At 38.2% G+C, this 19,789-nt stretch overlaps 1 protein-coding gene across 1 annotated transcript in view; it reads left to right on the forward strand.

Moving 5' to 3' along the window:
* Nucleotides 1-19,480, forward strand: part of BGN (biglycan) — an 85,411-nt gene extending 65,931 nt beyond the window's left edge. The window contains exons 6-8 of the mRNA XM_053695339.1: nucleotides 4,844-4,937; nucleotides 9,194-9,332; nucleotides 11,984-19,480. Coding sequence (XP_053551314.1) covers nucleotides 4,844-4,937; nucleotides 9,194-9,332; nucleotides 11,984-12,181 — 431 coding nt within the window. The 3' untranslated portion in view covers nucleotides 12,182-19,480. The remainder of the gene's footprint in view (nucleotides 1-4,843; nucleotides 4,938-9,193; nucleotides 9,333-11,983) is intronic.
* Nucleotides 19,481-19,789: the final 309 nt, after the last annotated feature.

Genomic DNA, 19,789 nt, shown 5'->3' on the forward strand with positions numbered 1-19,789 from the left:
CACCAAGAAATATAAGTCTTCCAGACTCTATAATATATCTCTCTGGATACAGATTTACGAGCCTGTAACATAGTATTAATCACAGAGTCAGAGAAACCTCTTTGACCAAGAATCAAGCGTTCAATCTCCATACCTTTAAATTTAAGGATTTCAGATCCTGATGGAAAAAAGGACCTTGAGACAGAAGGTCTGGTCTTAACGGAAGAGTCCACGGTTGGCAAGAGGCCATCCGGACAAGATCCGCATACCAAAACCTGTGAGGCCATGCCGGAGCTACAAACAGAACAAACGAGCATTCCTTCAGAATCTTGGAGATTACTCTTGGAAGAAGAACTAGAGGCGGAAAGATATAGGCAGGATGATACTTCCAAGGAAGTGATAATGCATCCACTGCCTCCGCCTGAGGATCCCGGGATCTGGACAGATACCTGGGAAGTTTCTTGTTTAGATGAGAAGCCATCAGATCTATTTCTGGAAGTTCCCACATTTGAACAATCTGAAGAAATACCTCTGGGTGAAGAGACCATTCGCCCGGATGCAACGTTTGGCGACTGAGATAATCCGCTTTCCAATTGTCCATACCTGGGATATGAACCGCAGAGATTAGACAGGAGCTGGATTCCGCCCAAACCAAAATTCGAGATACTTCTTTCATAGCCAGAGGACTGTGAGTCCCTCCTTGATGATTGATGTATGCCACAGTTGTGACATTGTCTATCTGAAAACAAATGAACAACTCTCTCTTCAGAAGAGGCCAAGACTGAAGAGCTCTGAAAATTGCACGGAGTTCCAAAATATTGATCGGAAATCTCACCTCCTGAGATTCCCAAACCCCTTGTGCCGTCAGATACCCCCACACAGCTCCCCAACCTGTAAGACTTGCATCTGTTGAGATTATAGTCCAGGTCGGAAGAACAAAGAAGCCCCCTGAACTAAACGATGGTGATCTGTCCACCATGTCAGAGAGTGTCGTAAAATCGGCTTAAAGATATTAATTGAGATATCTTTGAGTAATCCCTGCACCATTGGTTCAGCATACAGAGCTGAAGAGGTCGCATGTGAAAACGAGCAAAGGAGATCGCATCTGATGCGGCAGTCCTAAGACCCAACATTTCCATGCATAAGGCTACCAAAGGGAATGATTGTGACTGAAGGTTTTGACAAGCTGATATCAATGTTAAACTTCTCTTGTCTGACAAGGACAGAGTCATAGACACTGAATCTATCTAGAAACCTAAAAAGGTTACCCTTGTCTGAGGAATCAATGAACTGATTGGTAAATTGATCCTCCAACCATGAACTTGAAGAAACAACACAAGTCGATTCGTATGAGATTCTTCGAAAATGAGAAGACTGAGCAAGTACCAAGATATCGTCCAAATAAGGAAATACCAAAACCCTGTTCTCTGATTACAGAAAGAAGGGCACCGAGAACCTTTGAAAAAAATTCTTGGAACTGAGGCTAGGCCAAACGGTAGAGCCACAAAACTGGTAATGCTTGTCTAAAAAGAGAATCTCAGACACTAAAAGTGATCTGGATGAATCGGAATAGGCAGATACACATCCTGTAAATCTATTGTAGACATATAATGCCCTTGCTAAACAAAAGGCAGGATAGTCCTACAGTAGCCATCTTGAATGTTGGTATCCTAACATAACGATTCAATAATGATAGATCCGGAACTGGTCTGAAGGAATTGACCTTCTTTGGTACAATGAAGAGATAAAATAAAACCCCAGCCCCTGTTCCAGAACTGGAACTGGCATAAATACTCCAGCCAACTCTAGATCTGAAACACATTTCAGAAATGCTGAGCCTTTGCTGTGTTAACTGGGACACGGGAAAGAAAAAAATCTCTTAGCAGGAGGCCTTAACTTGAAGCCAATTCTGTACCTTTCTGAAACAATGTTCTGAAACCAGAGATTGAGAACGGAATTGATCCAAATTTCTTTGAAGAAAACGTAATCTGCCCCATACCAGCTGAGCTGGAATAAGGGCCGCACCTTCATAGGTACTTAGGAGCTGGCTATAGGTTTCTATAAGGCTTGGATATATTCCAAACTGGAAATAGTTTCCAAACTGATACCGCTCCTGAGGATGAAGGATCAGGCTTTTGTTCCTTGTTGTGAGGAAAGGAACGAAAATGATTATTTACCCTGGAAAGAAAGGGAAAGCAAAGTTGACTTAGAAGACATATCAGCATTCCAAGTTTAATCCATAAAGCTTTTCTAGCTAAAATAGCTAGAGACATATACCTGACATCAACTCTAATGATATCAAAAGATGGTATCACCAATAAAATTATTAGCATGTTATAGAATAATAATAATGCTATAAAATTATGATCTGTTACTTGTTGCGCTAAAGCTTCTAACCAAAAAGTTGAAGCTGCAGCAACATCCGCTAAAAATATAGCAGGTCTAAGAAGATTACCTGAACATAAGTAAGCTTTTCTTAGAAAGGATTCAATTTTCCTTTCTAAAGGATCCTTAAATGAAGTACTATCTGCCGTAGGAATAGTAGTACATTAGCAGGAGTAGAGACAGCCCCATAACCTTAGGGATTTTTGTCCCAAAAAACTCTAATCTGTCAGATGGCACAGGATATAATTGCTTAAACGTCTAGAAGGAGTAAATAAATTACCCAAATTATTCCATTCCCTGGAAATTACTTCAGAAATAGCATCAGGGAGATAAAACACTTCTGGAATAACTACAGGAGATTTAAAAACCTTATTTAAACGTTTACATTTAGTATCAAGAGGACCAGAATCCTCTATTTCTAATGCAAATAATACTTCTTTAAGTAAAGAACGAATAAATTCCATCTTGAACAAATACAAAGATTTATCAGCATCAACCTCTGAGACAGAAATCTCTGAACCAGAAGAACCATTATCAGTATCAGAATGATGATGTTCATTTAAAAATTCATCTGAAAAAAGAGAAGTTTTAAAAGACTTTTATGTATACTAGAAGGAGAAATAACAGACATAGCCTTCTTAATGGATTTAAAAAATAAAATCTCTTATGTTATCAGGAACACTCTGAAAATTAGATGTTGACGGAACAGCAACAGGTAATGTAACAGTACTAAAGGAAATTTTATCTGCATTAATAAGTTTGACATGACATGCAATACAAACAACAGCTGGAGAAACAGATACCAAAAGTTTATAGCAGATACACTTAGCTTGGTAGCTCCAGCACTGGGCAGTGATTTTCCTGAAGTATCTTCTGACTCAGTTGCAACGTGGAACATCTTGCAATATGTAAAAGAAAAAAACAACATATAAAGCAAAATTGATCAAATTCCTTAAATGACAGTTTCAGGAATGGGAAAAAAATGCCAGTGAACAAGCTTCTAGCAACCAGAAGCAATAAATAATGAGACTTAAATAATGTGGATACAAAAATGACGCCCATATTTTTTAGCGCCAAAAAAGACGCCCACATTATTTGGCGCCTAAATGCTTTTGGCGCCAAAAATGACGCCACATCCGGAACGCCGACATTTTTGACGCAAAAAAACGTCAAAAAATGACGCAACTTCCGGCGACACGTATGACGCCGGAAACAGAAAAAAAAATTTTGCGCCAAAAAAGTCTGCGCCAAGAATGACGCAATAAAATGAAGCATTTTCTGCCCCCGCGAGCCTAACAGCCCACAGGGAAAAAAGAGTCAAATTTTTGAAGGTAAGAAAAAATGATTGAAACAAATGCATTTATCCCAAATATGAAACTGACTGTCTGAAAAATAAGGAATGTTGAACATTCTGAGTCAAGGCAAATAAATGTTTGAATACATATATTTAGAACTTTATAAACAAAGTGCCCAACCATAGCTTAGAGTGTCACAGAAAATAAGATTTACTTACCCCAGGACACTCATCTACATGTTTGTAGAAAGCCAAACCAGTACTGAAACGAGAATCAGCAGAGGTAATGGTATATATAAGAGTATATCGTCGATCTGAAAAGGGAGGTAAGAGATGAATCTCTACGACCGATAACAGAGAACCTATGAAATAGACCCCGTAGAAGGAGATCACTGCATTCAAATAGGCAATACTCTCCTCACATCCCTCTGACATTCACTGCACGCTGAGAGGAAAACCGGGCTCCAACTTGCTGCGGAGCGCATATCAACGTAGAATCTAGCACAAACTTACTTCACCATCTCCATCGGAGGCAAAGTTTGTAAAACTGAATTGTGGGTGTGGTGAGGGGTGTATTTATAGGCATTTTAAGGTTTGGGAAACTTTGCCCCTCCTGGTAGGAATGTATATCCCATACGTCACTAGCTCATGGACTCTTGCTAATTACATGAAAGAAATGATGGCACAGATTCTGGTTCTGCTTTTTTCTGTGTACCTCAAAAACTAGTGTAGAGAGCCGCATGTGGCCCATGGGCCCCCAGTTGGCCATTAATACCTAGATGAGTTTTCTCCTACACATTGTTTTGCCCTTTGTATTTGTCCCATATACCTTTAGTGCTGCCGTTGCTGCAGGACAGGTAAGTGGGCACAGTGACAACAGTGGCATCCCCAGGGGGCCCGCCCTATATGTTCCCCCAATGGTGGCTTTCTACTATCACTCTGCCCAGGCACTGCGGCAGCTCCAGCTGGCCTTGGAGCAGCATGCCAAGCCCCACCCGTGGCATGCACAATCCAGCCCATGACAGCATGGCAACTATTAAAGGAGAGGTCACACATATTCCTGACATAATACTGCACAGGTGTAAATCTTTACAGTTACTTGTATCTTGCCCTTATCTTATGTACATGCTTCCATGAAGTGATCTAAAATTCATTTGCTTTTCTATGGCTGTTTTCTTACCCCAGGTCTTCCAAGCAGTCTAAATGAGCTTCACCTCGACCACAACAAGATCCAAGCAATTGAAATGGAAGATCTGAACCAGTATTCCAACTTGTACAGGTTAGATAACAATAGCACGGGGAAGACGCAACATTACCGAATGAACAAAAAAGATCACTGAGAAGTATGCTGGGTTTAAATACAGCAGGGGTGGGAGGCAGACAAGAGTGAAACAGATATAGATTGAAAAAGAATTGGGGGGGAGGGTCTGATCGGGGGAGAGTAGGAAAGATAAACATAGAAAATAAAAAGTACAAAGGAATTTGTAAAATATATACAGAAATATACAAAGTATAATACTAATTTGTAAAATCACAACCCTAAATAAATTGATACATACAGAATCTAAATGCATTACAATACAAAATGGAAAGTGGAGAGCTTAAATTTAATAAAACCTTCGGGACAAAATCTAAAGTCCAATATAAATTAAAAGATAAAGCACAAAGTGTATATGTAACAAAAAGGCTTATGTCATGCAGAGATACATTGTCTCTCAGGGAGAAGGAAAGGCAGGCACTACTACCAAAAAGGTGCAAAAAATGTAAACTTTAATGAAAAAAGTTAAAATACAATTACTGGCATGACACAAGACAGGGGAGGTAGATAGAACAACAGCCTGACGCGTTTTGTGCCCTCAAGTGGCTCTTAATCATAGGCTATGGAACAAAGGAAGAGACACCCATTTATAGGGCAATATGTTAACCCTTCCAATGCTAACAAAAGACATTCTTAAAAAAACATTATCAATAAAAACATTAGCAAACTTGCAACAGGATCTATACGAAAAAACCTGGACTCAATATATAGGAACATGGGGATATATAAATATGCTTACATAAATATAATGTCAAAGCATTCAAATTAATAAATCAAATTACAGTAAGCCCTATAAAATGATATATAATGGCAAGAATTGTGAAGTCTCAGTTCATATATCTTTACTCCAAATCTATATAAAGAATATATCTATAAACTCAAATTCAAATTTGATCTTAACTTTAACTTTAGTCATCTATCAGATAATTAATATCACATTCTTTGTTCATACCGATAGGTTGTCGTGTATTTAATTTTATGATCCAAAATATTTCTTTTTTTATCCAGGATCTTATATCTATTGCCACCTCTGGGTGGAATAATGGCTATATCAATAATTTGTACAGACAAATCCGCTATATGTGAGAAATGAATACTGTTAAAATGATTAGCTAAAGCTGAGTCTTTACAATAATTTTTTACATCTATGGTATGTTCTCCAAATCTAGTTCTGACCTCGCGTGTGGTTTTACCCACGTATTGACATTTGCAAGTCAAGAGGTATACTGCAAATTTTGTTTTGCAGTTTGCATAAAATGTTATGCCATATTGTTTGTTATCAAAACTGGAAGAGAAAGAATCACCTGTAATCAAATGAGAACAGGTAATGCAATCTCTACTACCACATTTAAAGGTTCCTTTTTTAGATAACCAATCACATGAACCTAAACTAGCATTATTGTTAACTAAACTCGGGGCGAGCAACCTCCCCAATGTTTTAGGAACAAACCTAAGAGACTTAATAAGAGGTTTAAGAATTTCATCTCCTTCCAATATGTGCAAATGTTTCTTAAGGATTTTGACAATCATATTATAATGTTGAGAATATTCAGTAGTAAATACTATTGTATCATCAGTATGTAATTTAGGACTGCTCTCTGCATTACATAATTTACCCCTGTAATCCTTGGCTGTGATCCTACATTGTTCTAAATTCTTGGGATCATAACCTCTCTTAATAAGCCTCTCTTTTAACTCCAATGACTGCTGTTCATAAATAGAATCACATTGTGTATTCCTACGGAGCCTAATAAATTGTCCCCTTGGTATGGCTTTAATGACATGTCTAGGATGCGGAGATGCAGCGTGCAAAATTGTGTTACCTGCTGTCGGTTTTCTATATGTTTTAGTAACTATTTGATTGTCAAAGATCATCAAATTAAGATCCAAATAGTTTATTTGTTGTTTCCTCTTCTCACCAGTAAATTGCAATCCTAAATCGTTACTATTTAAGTAAACTAGAAACACTTCAAGAAAATTTTCCTTTCCTTCATCTTTAACTATTAATAATAAATCATATATGTAGCGAACAAACAAAACCACCTGTTCCATCCAGGGGTTATCAATAGTAAAGATATATGTTAACTCCCACCATGCGACATAAATGTTCACAAATGCTGGGGCAAATTTTGCCCCCATGGCGGTCCCACTTATCTGCAAGTAGTACTCGTTGTTAAACATAAAATAATTATGGGATAGTAAAAATGGTAAAACTTCACCAATATAGCTTCTTTCACAAACTTTCAAATCAGTTTCTTTCTCCAAAAAATATATTGTCTCTCCATCACATCCAGAAGTGCAGCGAACACCCCTTGGGCAGATATAGCAACATTTGTCTTTTAAGAATAGTGTGAGAGGATAATGTCAGATAATTTAAGCAGAGAGCTTTAGTAAATAGGGCCCTCAATCAGTAAGACAGAAGAAACATTTTTTTTCTTTCATGATTCAGGTAGAGCATGCAATTTTAAGCAACTTTCTAATTTACTCCTATTATCAATTTTTCTCCTTTCTCTTGCTATCTTTATTTTAAAAAATCAGGAATGAAAGCTTAGGAGCCGGCCCATTTTTGGTTCAGCACCTGGGTATTGCTTGCTGATTGCTGGGTACATGTAGCCAGCAATCAGCTACCCAGGGTCCTGAACCAAAAATGGGCTGGCTCCTAAACTTTCATTCCTGCTTTTTAAAAAGAAAAAAGATAGCAAGAGAACGGAGAAATATTGATAATAGGAGTAAATTAGAAAGTTGCTTAAAAGGGATAGTCAAGTAAAAAAAAAAAAAAAACTTTCATGATTTAAATAGGGAATGTAATTTTAAACAACTTTCCAATTTACTTTTATTACCAATTTTGATTTGTTCTCTTTGTATTCTTAGTTGAAAGCTAAACCTAGGAGGTTCATATGCTAATTTCTTAGATCTTGAAGGCCGCCTCTTCTCTCAGGGCATTTTGACAGTTTTTTTTTACCACTAGAGGGCGTTAGTTCATATGTTTCATATAGATAACATTGAGCTCATGCACGTGAGCACTGTTGGCTAAAAAAAACTGAAATAAGGGGCAGTTTGCAGAGGCTTAGATACAAGATAATCACAGAGGTAAAAAGTGTATTATTATAACTGTATTGGCTATGCAAAACTGGGGAATAAGTAATAAAGGGATTATATACATTTTTAAACAACAAAAATTCTGGTGTTTACTGTCCCTTTAAAATTGCATGCTCTATCTAAATCACGAAAGATTTGGGTTTAGTATCCCTTTAAGAAGAAATAACTTACAGTGAAGGTAGAAAGGGGTTGCTTAGTGGGTACTGTGACTTGGACGGTGAGTGCTGCAGGTAGTTAGATTAATGCAGTGATGGATTGGAAGAGCAATAGTTTTTGCTAGGGGTTTTTGTTACTTGTTAATTAGAAGGGGTATTGCTATTTTGGGCTATATATTTATACAGATGGAAGGTTAATGTGATGGGCAGAGGGAGTGACGTAACAGGGGCTTTGTTAAAGGGACATGAAACTCAATTTTTTTTCTTTCATGATTTAGAAAGAGCATGCAGTTTTAAACAACTTTCTAATTTACTTCTATTATCTAATTTGCTTCATTCTCTTGATATTCTTAGCTGAAAAGCATATCAAGATAGGCTCAGTAGCTGCTGATTGGTTGCTGCACATAGATGCCTCGTGTGATTGGCTCTCCCATGTGCATTGCTCTTTCTTCAACAAAGGATATCCAAAAAATGAAGCAAATTAGATAATAGAAGTCAATTGGAAAGTTGTTTAACATTGTATTCTCTATCTGAATCATGAAAGAAAAAATTTGGGTTTAGTGACCCTTTAATAATTTATGGCATTTTTTTACAGGCACGTGTCTTGTACTGTGCACTTTAGCCGTTATGGGACGCAGAGCATTTGGTACTGGGAGATAATTAAGACAATTTTGTTAACATTTGGAGAACTCCCGGGTGGGAATGAGGGTTGGCTGAGTGCTGCATTAAATGACTGAGGGCCCCCCAGAGATGTGACCTATTGCCCTGTGACTCAGTTGCTAATCTGGAAATGATAAAGAAACACAATGTAACCAAATTAAACAGCTCTCTCTAGGGGCCAACTATTTGTAGGAAGTTACTCAAAATGGGCCATGCCGCTTGAATAAAATCACTTTATGTTTATGGACTTTAATTAAAGTCTTGTTCACTATACCAAATAGATTATGTATTCTGATGTTCCAGGTTGGGACTGGGTTACAACAACATAAGAGTGATAGAGAATGGAAGCCTTTCTGCTATGCCCATCCTGAGAGAGTTGCACCTGGACAACAACAAACTTTCCAAGGTGCCCCAAGGGCTTCCAGATATGAGATTCCTGCAGGTAAGTGATCTGTTGCATGCATTCTGGTCATGTGATCAAACGGTGTATGCTTATGTGTCATGTGATCACAAAAAAATAGCGGAAATGTGAGACACCTGCCTCACGCGGATACAGAGAGAGTGGGGGTCTGGCGAAGAACAAACATAAATAAATACCCCGTACGGCGCTGGTCATTAAGGGATTAATAATAATAATAATACCGCAAACATTCCTGAAGCTAAATTTGAAATCTTTTCTGGCAAATCCAATTCAATGTGAGAAATTAATCTGCAGGGTGTTGATTCTATCAAAAAAGGGCTAATTCTAAAATCTTTATATAGAAAAAAGAATTAACAGGTTTATGTCTAATGTGTGTTAAAAACTATGCACATTTTTAATGTTATAAATTTACTTACGTGCCATAAAATCTACCCAGTGGCTCCTTCTGAGAACGCTGCAGAAGCCATTGCCTCCCAAGTTTACTACCACCCTAAACATGCCCTTTCTTATGCTGCCACTCAGATTGGTTCTGGATTAGCTGGCAGCTTGGTTCAACATGTTCTCAGTACACAAGAGGGCTTCTGTTAGTAGGATTTTGACTTGTATGTCTTACTGTAACCGGCAGATTTATCTAAACACTTTATATTCGGCTAGATTACGAGTTTCGCGTTATGAGGGGTGCGGTACTAACTTGCACCCCGCATCGCAAACACTAGTTAAATAGTATTAACCCCTAATCTGCCGCCCCTAACATCGCCGCCACCTACCTACATTTATTAAACCCTAATATTCCGCCACTATACTAAATTTATTAACCCCTAAATCGAAGTCTAACCCTAACACCCCCTAACTTAAATATAATTAAATTAAATCTAAATAAAACCTACTATTAATAACTAAATAATTCCTATTTAAAAATAAATACTTACCTGTAAAATAAACCCTAAGCTAGTTACAATATAACTAATAGTTACATTGTGTCTAGCTTACGGTTCATTTTACAGGTAAGTATTTAGTTTTAAATAGGAATTATTTAGTTATTATTTGTAGGTTTTATTTAGATTAATTTTAATTATATTTAAGTTAGGGGGTGTTAGGGTTAGGGTTAGACTTAGGTTTAGGGGTTAATAAATATAGTATAGGGGCGGCAGACTAGGGGTTAATAAATGTAGGTAGGTGGCGGCGATGTTAGGGACAGCAGATTAAGGGGTTAATAATTAACTAGTGTTTATGATGCGGGAGTGCAGCGGTTTAGGGGTTAATATGTTTATTATAGTGGCGGCGATGTCGGGAGCGGCAGATTAGGGGTTAATAATTTTATTTTAGTGTTTGCGATGCGGGAGGGCCTCAGTTTAGGGGTTGATAGGTAGTTTTTGGGTGTTAGTGTACTTTTTAGCACTTTAGTTATGAGTTTTATGCTACAGCTTTGTAGCGCAAAACTCATAACCACTGACTTTAGAATGCGTTACGACTCTTGTGGGATAGGCTGTACCGCTCACTTTTTGGCCTAAAAAAAAGTTTTTAATACCGGCGCTATGGGAGTCCCATTGATAATAGGCTATACACAAATAAGTTGATTTGGCCAAAAAGGTGTGCGGGACAGCTGTACCTACAAGACTCGTAATAGCAGCGCTAGTAAAAAAGCAGCGTTATGAGCCTTAACGTTGCTTTTTTACTCATAACGCAAGACTCGTAATCTAGCTAATTGTTATTTAATTAGTAATAGTAAAAACGCATATCTGGATATTTACACTGTTGCCCTACTAACCACAAGTTGCTAAAGCTGCGCTTACCAGATGGGAAATAGATGTAGCACAAAGAGTTGTAAAAGCAATGATTTAGGGTTCCAATGTGAGTTTTGGTGCAATAGTCAAGAGATTTAGGCCTAGCAGATGGTTTCCCCATTTTTTTCTAAAGTTTGCTTGATATACAGTCCCTATCCAGCATAACACACAAACCTCATGAACATCCAGAAAAACAGAAGCGCAGGTGGTACAAGCATTAAGGAAGTATCATGGGACATTTCTACTTACACTAATTAATTATAGTTTATCAAACATAAGATACACCAGTATCCCTTTAAGGGATATGGAATCCTGGTGGTCTATGGATTTTTTTATGGAATTAAAAGGACTTGATACTCAAATGTTGAAATGTAAAAAGCTGACTAGAAAATATCACCTGAACATCTCTATGTAAAAAATATATTTTACCTCACTTTTTTCTCAATAGCCACATCCCATTTTAAAATTACTTTAAGCAACCAATCAGGATGTAAGGGAGAGTGCATCTGGGATTTGCAGCACCATCTTGTTATTTCCCTCCTCAGTTTAAGGCAATTTACTATGAAATCTCGTGAGATTTAATTGAAATCTCACAAGATCACAATAAAGCAAAATGTGACCTCAGCACTGACAAAGCTGATTGGCTGCTTTTTTTTTCTTCCAACATGCAGCTGACAGTAGTTGAGGGATAACAGATTACAGAACACTTACTATTGTGAGCTGAAGATATTTTGAGGTAACATAGGGATGTCAGGCAATATTTACTTTTTAATGCCACATCATTTTAAAGTGATTTAGATTAGAATATAAATATAATGTCCTTTTAACTGATGTTTTATAATTGCAGTACAAACAACTCATCTCACTAACAACTTGTTTCTCATTTAGGTCGTCTACCTACACTCCAACAACATTACTCAGATCGGGGTAAACGACTTCTGCCCAGTAGGCTTTGGGGTGAAGCGCGCCTATTACAACGGGATAAGCCTGTTTAACAACCCTGTTCCATACTGGGAGGTGCAACCTGCCACATTCCGCTGTGTGACTGACCGCTTGGCTATCCAGTTTGGAAACTACAAGAAGTAAAAAAATATATATATAAAAATAAACACAAGTGAGAGATTATTCTTAAAACCAAAGAAATCAACAAAGAGAAAGAGAAGGGGAGGTGCAAAAGATCCAGCAACAAAAATCCCAACTATTTTCTTCTCGATAAGAGAGGATATATGTAAGACTTAACTACCGTAAACAAACGCCCACGCTTTAGGTATCGCTCCTGACCTGCCTATCCTATGGAACCGCTGTATATATAAATAGAAGGATTTTCGGGTAGGCAGTAGCTGCACTATAAATGTATAGCCTCAAATCTGTAACCCCCTTAATTGGTACTTATTGTATTGGAAATTGGAAAAAAATTGTGTAAATACAGAACCCAATCACTCTACCGCCTTCTGTACTGCAACCTGGACGTAGCTGGGACAGTTGTTCTTGGTTTGTCACCTTCACAGGACAAGCAAGAGATGGTCACAGTCGCTGGCTATATTTGTATTCGCTCACACCGAGATGACGTTCTGTTATCTATCTGCTCTGTTTTACATTAAAGGGACATTAAACACTAAATAAATGCTAGCTAGAATGATGCATTCAAAGGCAAGATTAGTATGAGAATAACAAGTAGATGTAGTTTTTAAAGTTTATTTAGCCGTTTTAATATTGACAAAGTATGTGTAAAATGTTAGTGTCTATAAAACAATGGGAGCTGCCATGTTGTAACTTAGGATACCTTCTCAGCTGTGGCCAATTAGGGACAGTTATAAATAGGTCACTAGAGTGTGCAGCCAATGGTTGTGCTGGATTTAACAGTGTTCTGCACTTCTATTTCTAACAGGAACTGAAAAGCTCACAATTTCAGAATGGAATTACAGAAAAAGGGGACAAAATAAATAATGAAAGTATATTGCAGATTTTTTTTTTTATATATATATATAAGATTTATCATTTTATATTACCATCCCAAAGTGTTTAATGTCCCTTTAACTACAAATGGTATACAGGGAACATTCTGCTTAATTACTTCTGGTAATACCGATAGACCTAGAACCTTGCAGGGCGTGACCTGGAATCTACAGATCCATACTGACATCTCATGGTCTCTAGTGGTATAAATAAACCATAATGGTTAGCTAAGTTCTTTACACAGCTATAGCCATCTCCCTGCATGTGAGGGATTAAATCTGCATCCATTCTGCTCTTGCTCTTTTGATGCCAGACATCTGATAATCTGCTGAAAACAAGTCCCCAGTTTCACTATCCTCCTCCCTACATATAAAGAACGTGCTATTTGTGAACACCAGGGTGGCTCATTAAGAGAGAGAGAGGATACATTCCTGGCTAACTCAACAGAAGTTTTATGTAATATATTTTCTCTTTTTAGAGGTAACCCCCCAAAAAACATACACAACAAAAAGCCATAATATCATAGCCTGTGTCATTATAATTAATGAAAAACTGCTATCTTGGTAGTGGGGTAAGCACAAATAACTTTACAAACAGCCAGCAGGGTATATGTTTTGTTTTTAAAATAAATGATATTTTGCAAAAGTGGTGTAATTCTGCCCCCCAGTGAGCAAAGATGGTAATAGCAAAAGCAGCTTCATTCTAAACCATGCAGATATTTATATTTTTTTTATCAATGTTACTAGGTCTAAATTCACTAAACCTTGTTGTCAACCAAGGTAAAAGTTGCAGCCCTTATTATAGAGCTTCTTGATTAATGATCAATTTCCCACTGATACTCCACTACCTATTAATTGTGTTAGAGAACTTGCTCAGATAGACAGAGTGAGATTTCAGGGGAAGGTCATTTGAAAGCCTCACTATTTTCAGTGAGGAACCTTAATAAAGGAAGTGGAATAGAGGGCAAATTATCTTGCTCGCCCACCAATCTAACTCAATCTAGACAGAACCATTATTATTTTAACCCTTTGAGTGCTAAGCACTTTCCCATCTGGGTGCTAAGATTTTTTAATGTTTTTTTTATTTTTTTTTCAGACCCCCAATACTTACAATGTTGGAAAGGTTAGGCGATTACCTTTCCAATGGTGGGTCTTGGGGGTCTGTAGCTGCTTAGATGCCTGAGATACAGGCTTCTAAGCATGCCCCCTGCTCCTATACTTAACATTGTTAAGTATAAATAAAGTTGTGACGTCACCACGCAAAACGGGAAGCTCCGGCGATGCCTGTCACTCTACAGGCACAATCGCCGGGGTAGGAGCCGGTGGGAGCCCCCAGATCTCCCTCAAGGTGGGAGAGTGCTAGTGACGGCTCTGAGCTGTCATTAGCACAAGAGTAGGAAACTCTGTGAGTCGTCATTAGCACTCAAAGAGTTAATTAGCAGACTTAAAGGGATATGAAACCCTTTTTGTTTTCTTTCATGATTCAGATAGAACATGCAATTTTAAACAACTTTCTAATTTACTTGTATTATCACATTTTCTTCATTCTCTTGGCATCTTATGTTGAAAAGCAGTAATTTAAGCTCAGGAGCCAGACCATTTCTGGAGCACTAGAGGGCAGCACTATTTCCTGTAATGCAGTGCTTCAGATGCCTACCTAGGTATCTCTTCAACACGGAATATCATGGGAACGAAGCAAATTTGATAATAGAAGTATATTAGAAACTTTTTTGAAATGGTACGGTCTGTCTGAATCACTAAAGAAAGTTTTTGGGTTTCACATCCCTTTAACTAAGTGATGAACAGACGTAAATCACACAGAACCAGCTATATAACAGCACATACAATCTATAATGAGATTGCCTGTATAGAGTGACTGGCTACGTTTCATAGCATTAGTACAACATTAATACAAACAGGTTGTTATGTAATTCATGTCTATTTAATCAGTTTAAATATTTGTCTATAATCTGGGTAAACCAGTTCTCAGCAACTGAAACATTAAACTGTTGTCTTCTACGCTATTATCAATAAGGTTTATTCTGTATAACTATCCGCATACTCTTTACTTGTATGTATGTGCACTGTGGCCCACACGGCACGCTGACAAGCACGTAATGTAATGGATGGAAAATCGAATAAATATTCAGCGCCATTTATCACAGGTTAAAAAAAAATATAAACTGATGGAGTGAACGGTGCTTACAGATGTTACAAAATCTAGCAAATCGTTAGTGTTTTTTCATGTTTCAGGGATTTTTCCACAATCGAGTCTAGTTTTATAAAGGTTATATATCTGGTTTTCCTAGTAAAGAGATGTAGGTGACAGTTGACATATACGGCAGTGATCCTGTTAAAAGATCACATGATCTTCTTTTGATACATGAGCGTTGGTTTTCCATTTACGTTTCAAGCGCCAGTCATATCACATGACAGCAGCGCCACACAACATGTGAACTGGTCCCTGTACTATCTGTTAGAGAAGCTCTTTGAACAGTTTACATAGGGCTAACATCATTGTAATCTAAAAAGAAAACCATTTTTTTGTTGGATTTCAAATAACTCCCCAGCTGTAACCCAACCCTGTAACACCAGTTGTCAAATAATTCAACAGCCTCGTGCATAACCAATGTGGCCTGTTCAGAGGATCACTCTGAACTTTGCACAGTCCCCATGCTCGGCTCCTGTCACAGCCTTCGTGGGTATTGAACCCAGGACTGCGAGTTTGTGTTGCAGTGAGTTACCTCGGAGCCATAGGTTAGCCTTAGATTCTGCTCTTATTAGTGTTGTTTGTTACTCTTTGGCTCCACCTGCCTGCCAGCTGCGGTAGATCTGCAATCAGCTACTGCTATAAATACTCAGCACTTTGTGTCCTCCATGTCTGTTTGTTGGACTTTCTCCTAGGGTGGGCTTTGCTGTCTACTGCTGAATTATTCCGCTGAACATTTTTGCCTGAACTTGACTATTTTGCCTGCTGATTCTGTACCTCGTTTCTAGACTGTGTATCAACTTCCTGCCTGTCTCAAATACTCTCTTGGATTACTCCTTGGTACCTTATTGCCTGCCTGTTGCCGGCCTTGCCTGTTCCTCTATGTCTTTGCTTTGCCCTCAGCCACTTCTCCACTACGAACTATACCAACACTTTGTAACCCTCCAACTAGCGGCCATTAGAAGAGGGTGTACCTAAATGGTCCATTCATAAAATCATTAGACAGCTCATCATGATTGAGTAATTATCACGTGCTATGAAAGGGTTATCTACATGTTACAGTGACTACAGTTTGCAAGCACCTCCTACATACAAGAATTAATTGCTATTGGCTACTTTTTCCTCCATGATCTTTGACAGTAAAACTCTAGTTTTTTGTAAGTATTGCAGCGAGTAAGGCAAGTAGAATACTAGTTGTATTGGTAGAAGTATTTGCAGAAGGAATAGTAAGGTTATTATGCCACTTTACAGATCATTAGTTAGGCCTCATCTAGTATTGTATCATCCAATATTGTGTGCAGTTCTGGAGGCCATATCTCTAGAAGGATAGCAATAAACTGGAATCTGTTCAAAGGAGGGCTATTAAAATGATACATGGTCTAAAAATAAACTTACATATTTAGGGGTCGAATGGCCCCTAATCGCCCTGTTTCCGTGCGAGCTTTCAGGCTCACCGGAAACAGGAGTTAAGAAGCAGCGGTCTTAAGACCGCTGCCTCTTAAGTCGTACGCCTCCTCTGAGGCTGCGGTCTGCAATCCGCCCGATATTGTGTAATCGGATTGACACCCCCTGCTGCGAATCTGCAGGGGGCGGCATTGCACAAGCAGTTTACCAGAACTTCTTGTGCAATGTTAAATGCTGACAGCGTATGCTGTCGGCATTCAGCGACGTCTGGCGGACATGATACGCTACAGCGGATAATGTCCGCCAGACATTGATAAATCGGCCCCAAAGTCTCAAAGCGAAGGGTCCAATGATATAAAGCTCCCTGCGCTGGCAGGGTTATCCAAGAAGTGTCTCCAGTGCTACGGCAGCCCTCAATTTGAGAAAGGCATATTTTAGTTTGATAATTGCTTATCTAGGTTTGCTGGCTTCTGGATTTGAAGACGAGACGTCTACATTACTATACATTGCTCAAAAACAACCCCCAAATATTTTGCATCATTTCTCTCTATGCCGGCAAGTTTTCGAGCATCAGAGCAAATGACCTATATAGGTATAGCTTAGAGGAGAGAAGGGAACAAGGTGATACGATAGAAACATATAAAGTATAAAAAGGGATTTAATAAAGTTGAGGTTTTCACAAAAAGATCAACACCAGAACAAGAAGTCATGAGTCCAAGCTGAAGGGTAGAAGGTTCAGGAGTAATTTGAAGAAGCACTTCCTCACTGAAAGGGTGGTTGGTTCATGTAATAAACTTCCATTAGATGTGGTAAGGTCAAACACCGTGGGGACTTTAAGAATGCCTGGGTTCAGAATAAGGATATCCTATGAACTAATTAATTGTCTACTTTATAGGAAATGTGAGCAGACTTGTTGGGCCTATGGAGTTAAAATCAGTTTTCTTTCCATGTGCTGACCCAGGTCACATGTAGGAAATCTACATTTCCCTCACTTACCACAAACAAACTAACCTCTAACGGACTGAGATGGCGTATGACATTTTCATAAACTATAAATAAATGGAAGGGCGGCCAAGAAAAGAAGTTGGCTTTTCTAGTCTAAATATAAAGAACACTTACTAGAATGCCATAATCTTGGGGTAATTTAATTCGGCCTCTGTCCCAGCAACATTGAAACAGGAAGAGCCAAAAGGCTATGAGCAAGCAATACTAATCTGTCAGTAATACACATGGCAAGTTACATCATTGTGCAATGTACACAATGCATGCTGGGAAATTACGCTAATAAGGAAAGAGTGTACATTATCATAAAGGCTCCAACGCCCAATGGTAAGAGGGGTCTATACTGTTCAGAAACAGAACTGAAAGGGACACAAAACCCAAATCTTTTCTTTAATGATGCAGATAGAGCATGCAATTTTAAGCAACTTTCTAATTTACTCCTACTATCATTTTTTCTTCGTTCTCTTGCTATCTTTATTTAAAAAACTGGGATTTAAAGGGACAGTCTAGTCCAAAATAAACTTTCATGATTCAGATAGGGCATCTAATTTTAAACAATTTTCCAATATACTTTTATCACCAATTTAGCTTTGTTCTCTTGGTATTCTTAGTTCAAAGCTTAACCTAGAAGGTTCATATGCTAATTTCTTAGACCTTGAAGGCCACCTCCTTTCAGAATGCATTTTAACAGTTTTTCACCACTAGAGGGTGTTAGTTCATGTGTTTCATATAGATAACACTGTGCTCATGCACGTGAAGTTACCTGGGAGCCAGCACTGATTGGCTAAACTGGAAGTCTGTCAAAAGAACTGAAATAAAGGGGCAGTTTGCAGAGGCTTAGATACAAGATAATCACAGAGGTAAAAAGTATATTAATATAACTGTGTTGGTTATGCAAAAGTGGGGAATGGGTAATAAAGGGATTATCTATCTTTTAAAACCCTAACAATTCTGGTGTAGACTGTCCCTTTAAAGCTTTGTAGCCAGCCCATTTTAGGTTCAGCACCCTGGAATAGCGCTTGCTTATTGGTCGCTACATTTAGCAAACCAATAAGCAAGCATAACCCAGGCTCTCAACCAAAAATGGGCCGGCTCTTAACCTATACTTTACTGCTTTTTAAATAAAGATAGCAAGAGAACGAAGAACAATTGATAATAGGAGTAAATTGGAAAGTTGCTTAGAATTGCTTCTCTATCTAAATCACTAAAGAACAAATTTGGGTTCAGTGTACCTTGAAGCCTGCTGAATGGGTCAGTATGACATTATTATCTAGTGGAGATCAGGATGGATTTGGCCTAGCCGGGAGTTGATTAGGAGGGGAAGATGCACATAAAAGCCCCAGTTTTTATTGGTCAGCTCCTCTTAAAATTAATTTGCAGAGTGCTACATTTATTTTACTTTTAATCATAAAAGTCCAGATGGTGATGGCAAACAAGTCCCTATAGTGTCCCCAATTTCTTATCTGAAGTAAAAGCTGAATCAGGCTTAAACGGACAATAAGCACATTATATTAATGACATTTGAATAAGAAAATGTTTAGTTATGCATAGTGAAACAGCTTTGCCGTATAATATCATTATTTATTTTGCTCCATTTTCATGTAATTTAGCTCTAACAATGATGGCTTTTATTATTTTTTAGAATTGAAAAAGCATGTGATGACCTTAGGGCTAACCTTGCTGCATATCTTTTACTGACCTTAATCCAATCATTTTATACCAATGCAACGACCATGACTAGTCTTGTCAGCAGCAGACTCAAATATCAAAAATGTGGCTCTAAACAGACACCTTAATAAATGCTGTAAGTGTAAACTCTGCTGCTCATTTTTGTTATGTTAGCATCTAATATCTAAACTCCCAAGGCATTCCGAATCATGTAGCCATTATTACAGTAAGGTCCCTTTAACATTCATTAGGGATTCACACAGATGAAAGAACACATCGCCTTACCCGACTCCACAGCTTGCTAGGTCGCTGCTCCAGACCTCCGTCTACCCACTCCATGGATAGGTGCAATCACTCACCCAATATAGGTGTCTATATATAGTTGCTTCTCAGTGGATAGGTACCACAACACATGCCAATGTCTCGCTTCACTTATTCTCTTGACCGCTGCTCCAG

The sequence above is a fragment of the Bombina bombina genome, chromosome 12, assembly GCF_027579735.1.
Source record: "Bombina bombina isolate aBomBom1 chromosome 12, aBomBom1.pri, whole genome shotgun sequence".
NCBI lineage: Eukaryota > Metazoa > Chordata > Amphibia > Anura > Bombinatoridae > Bombina > Bombina bombina.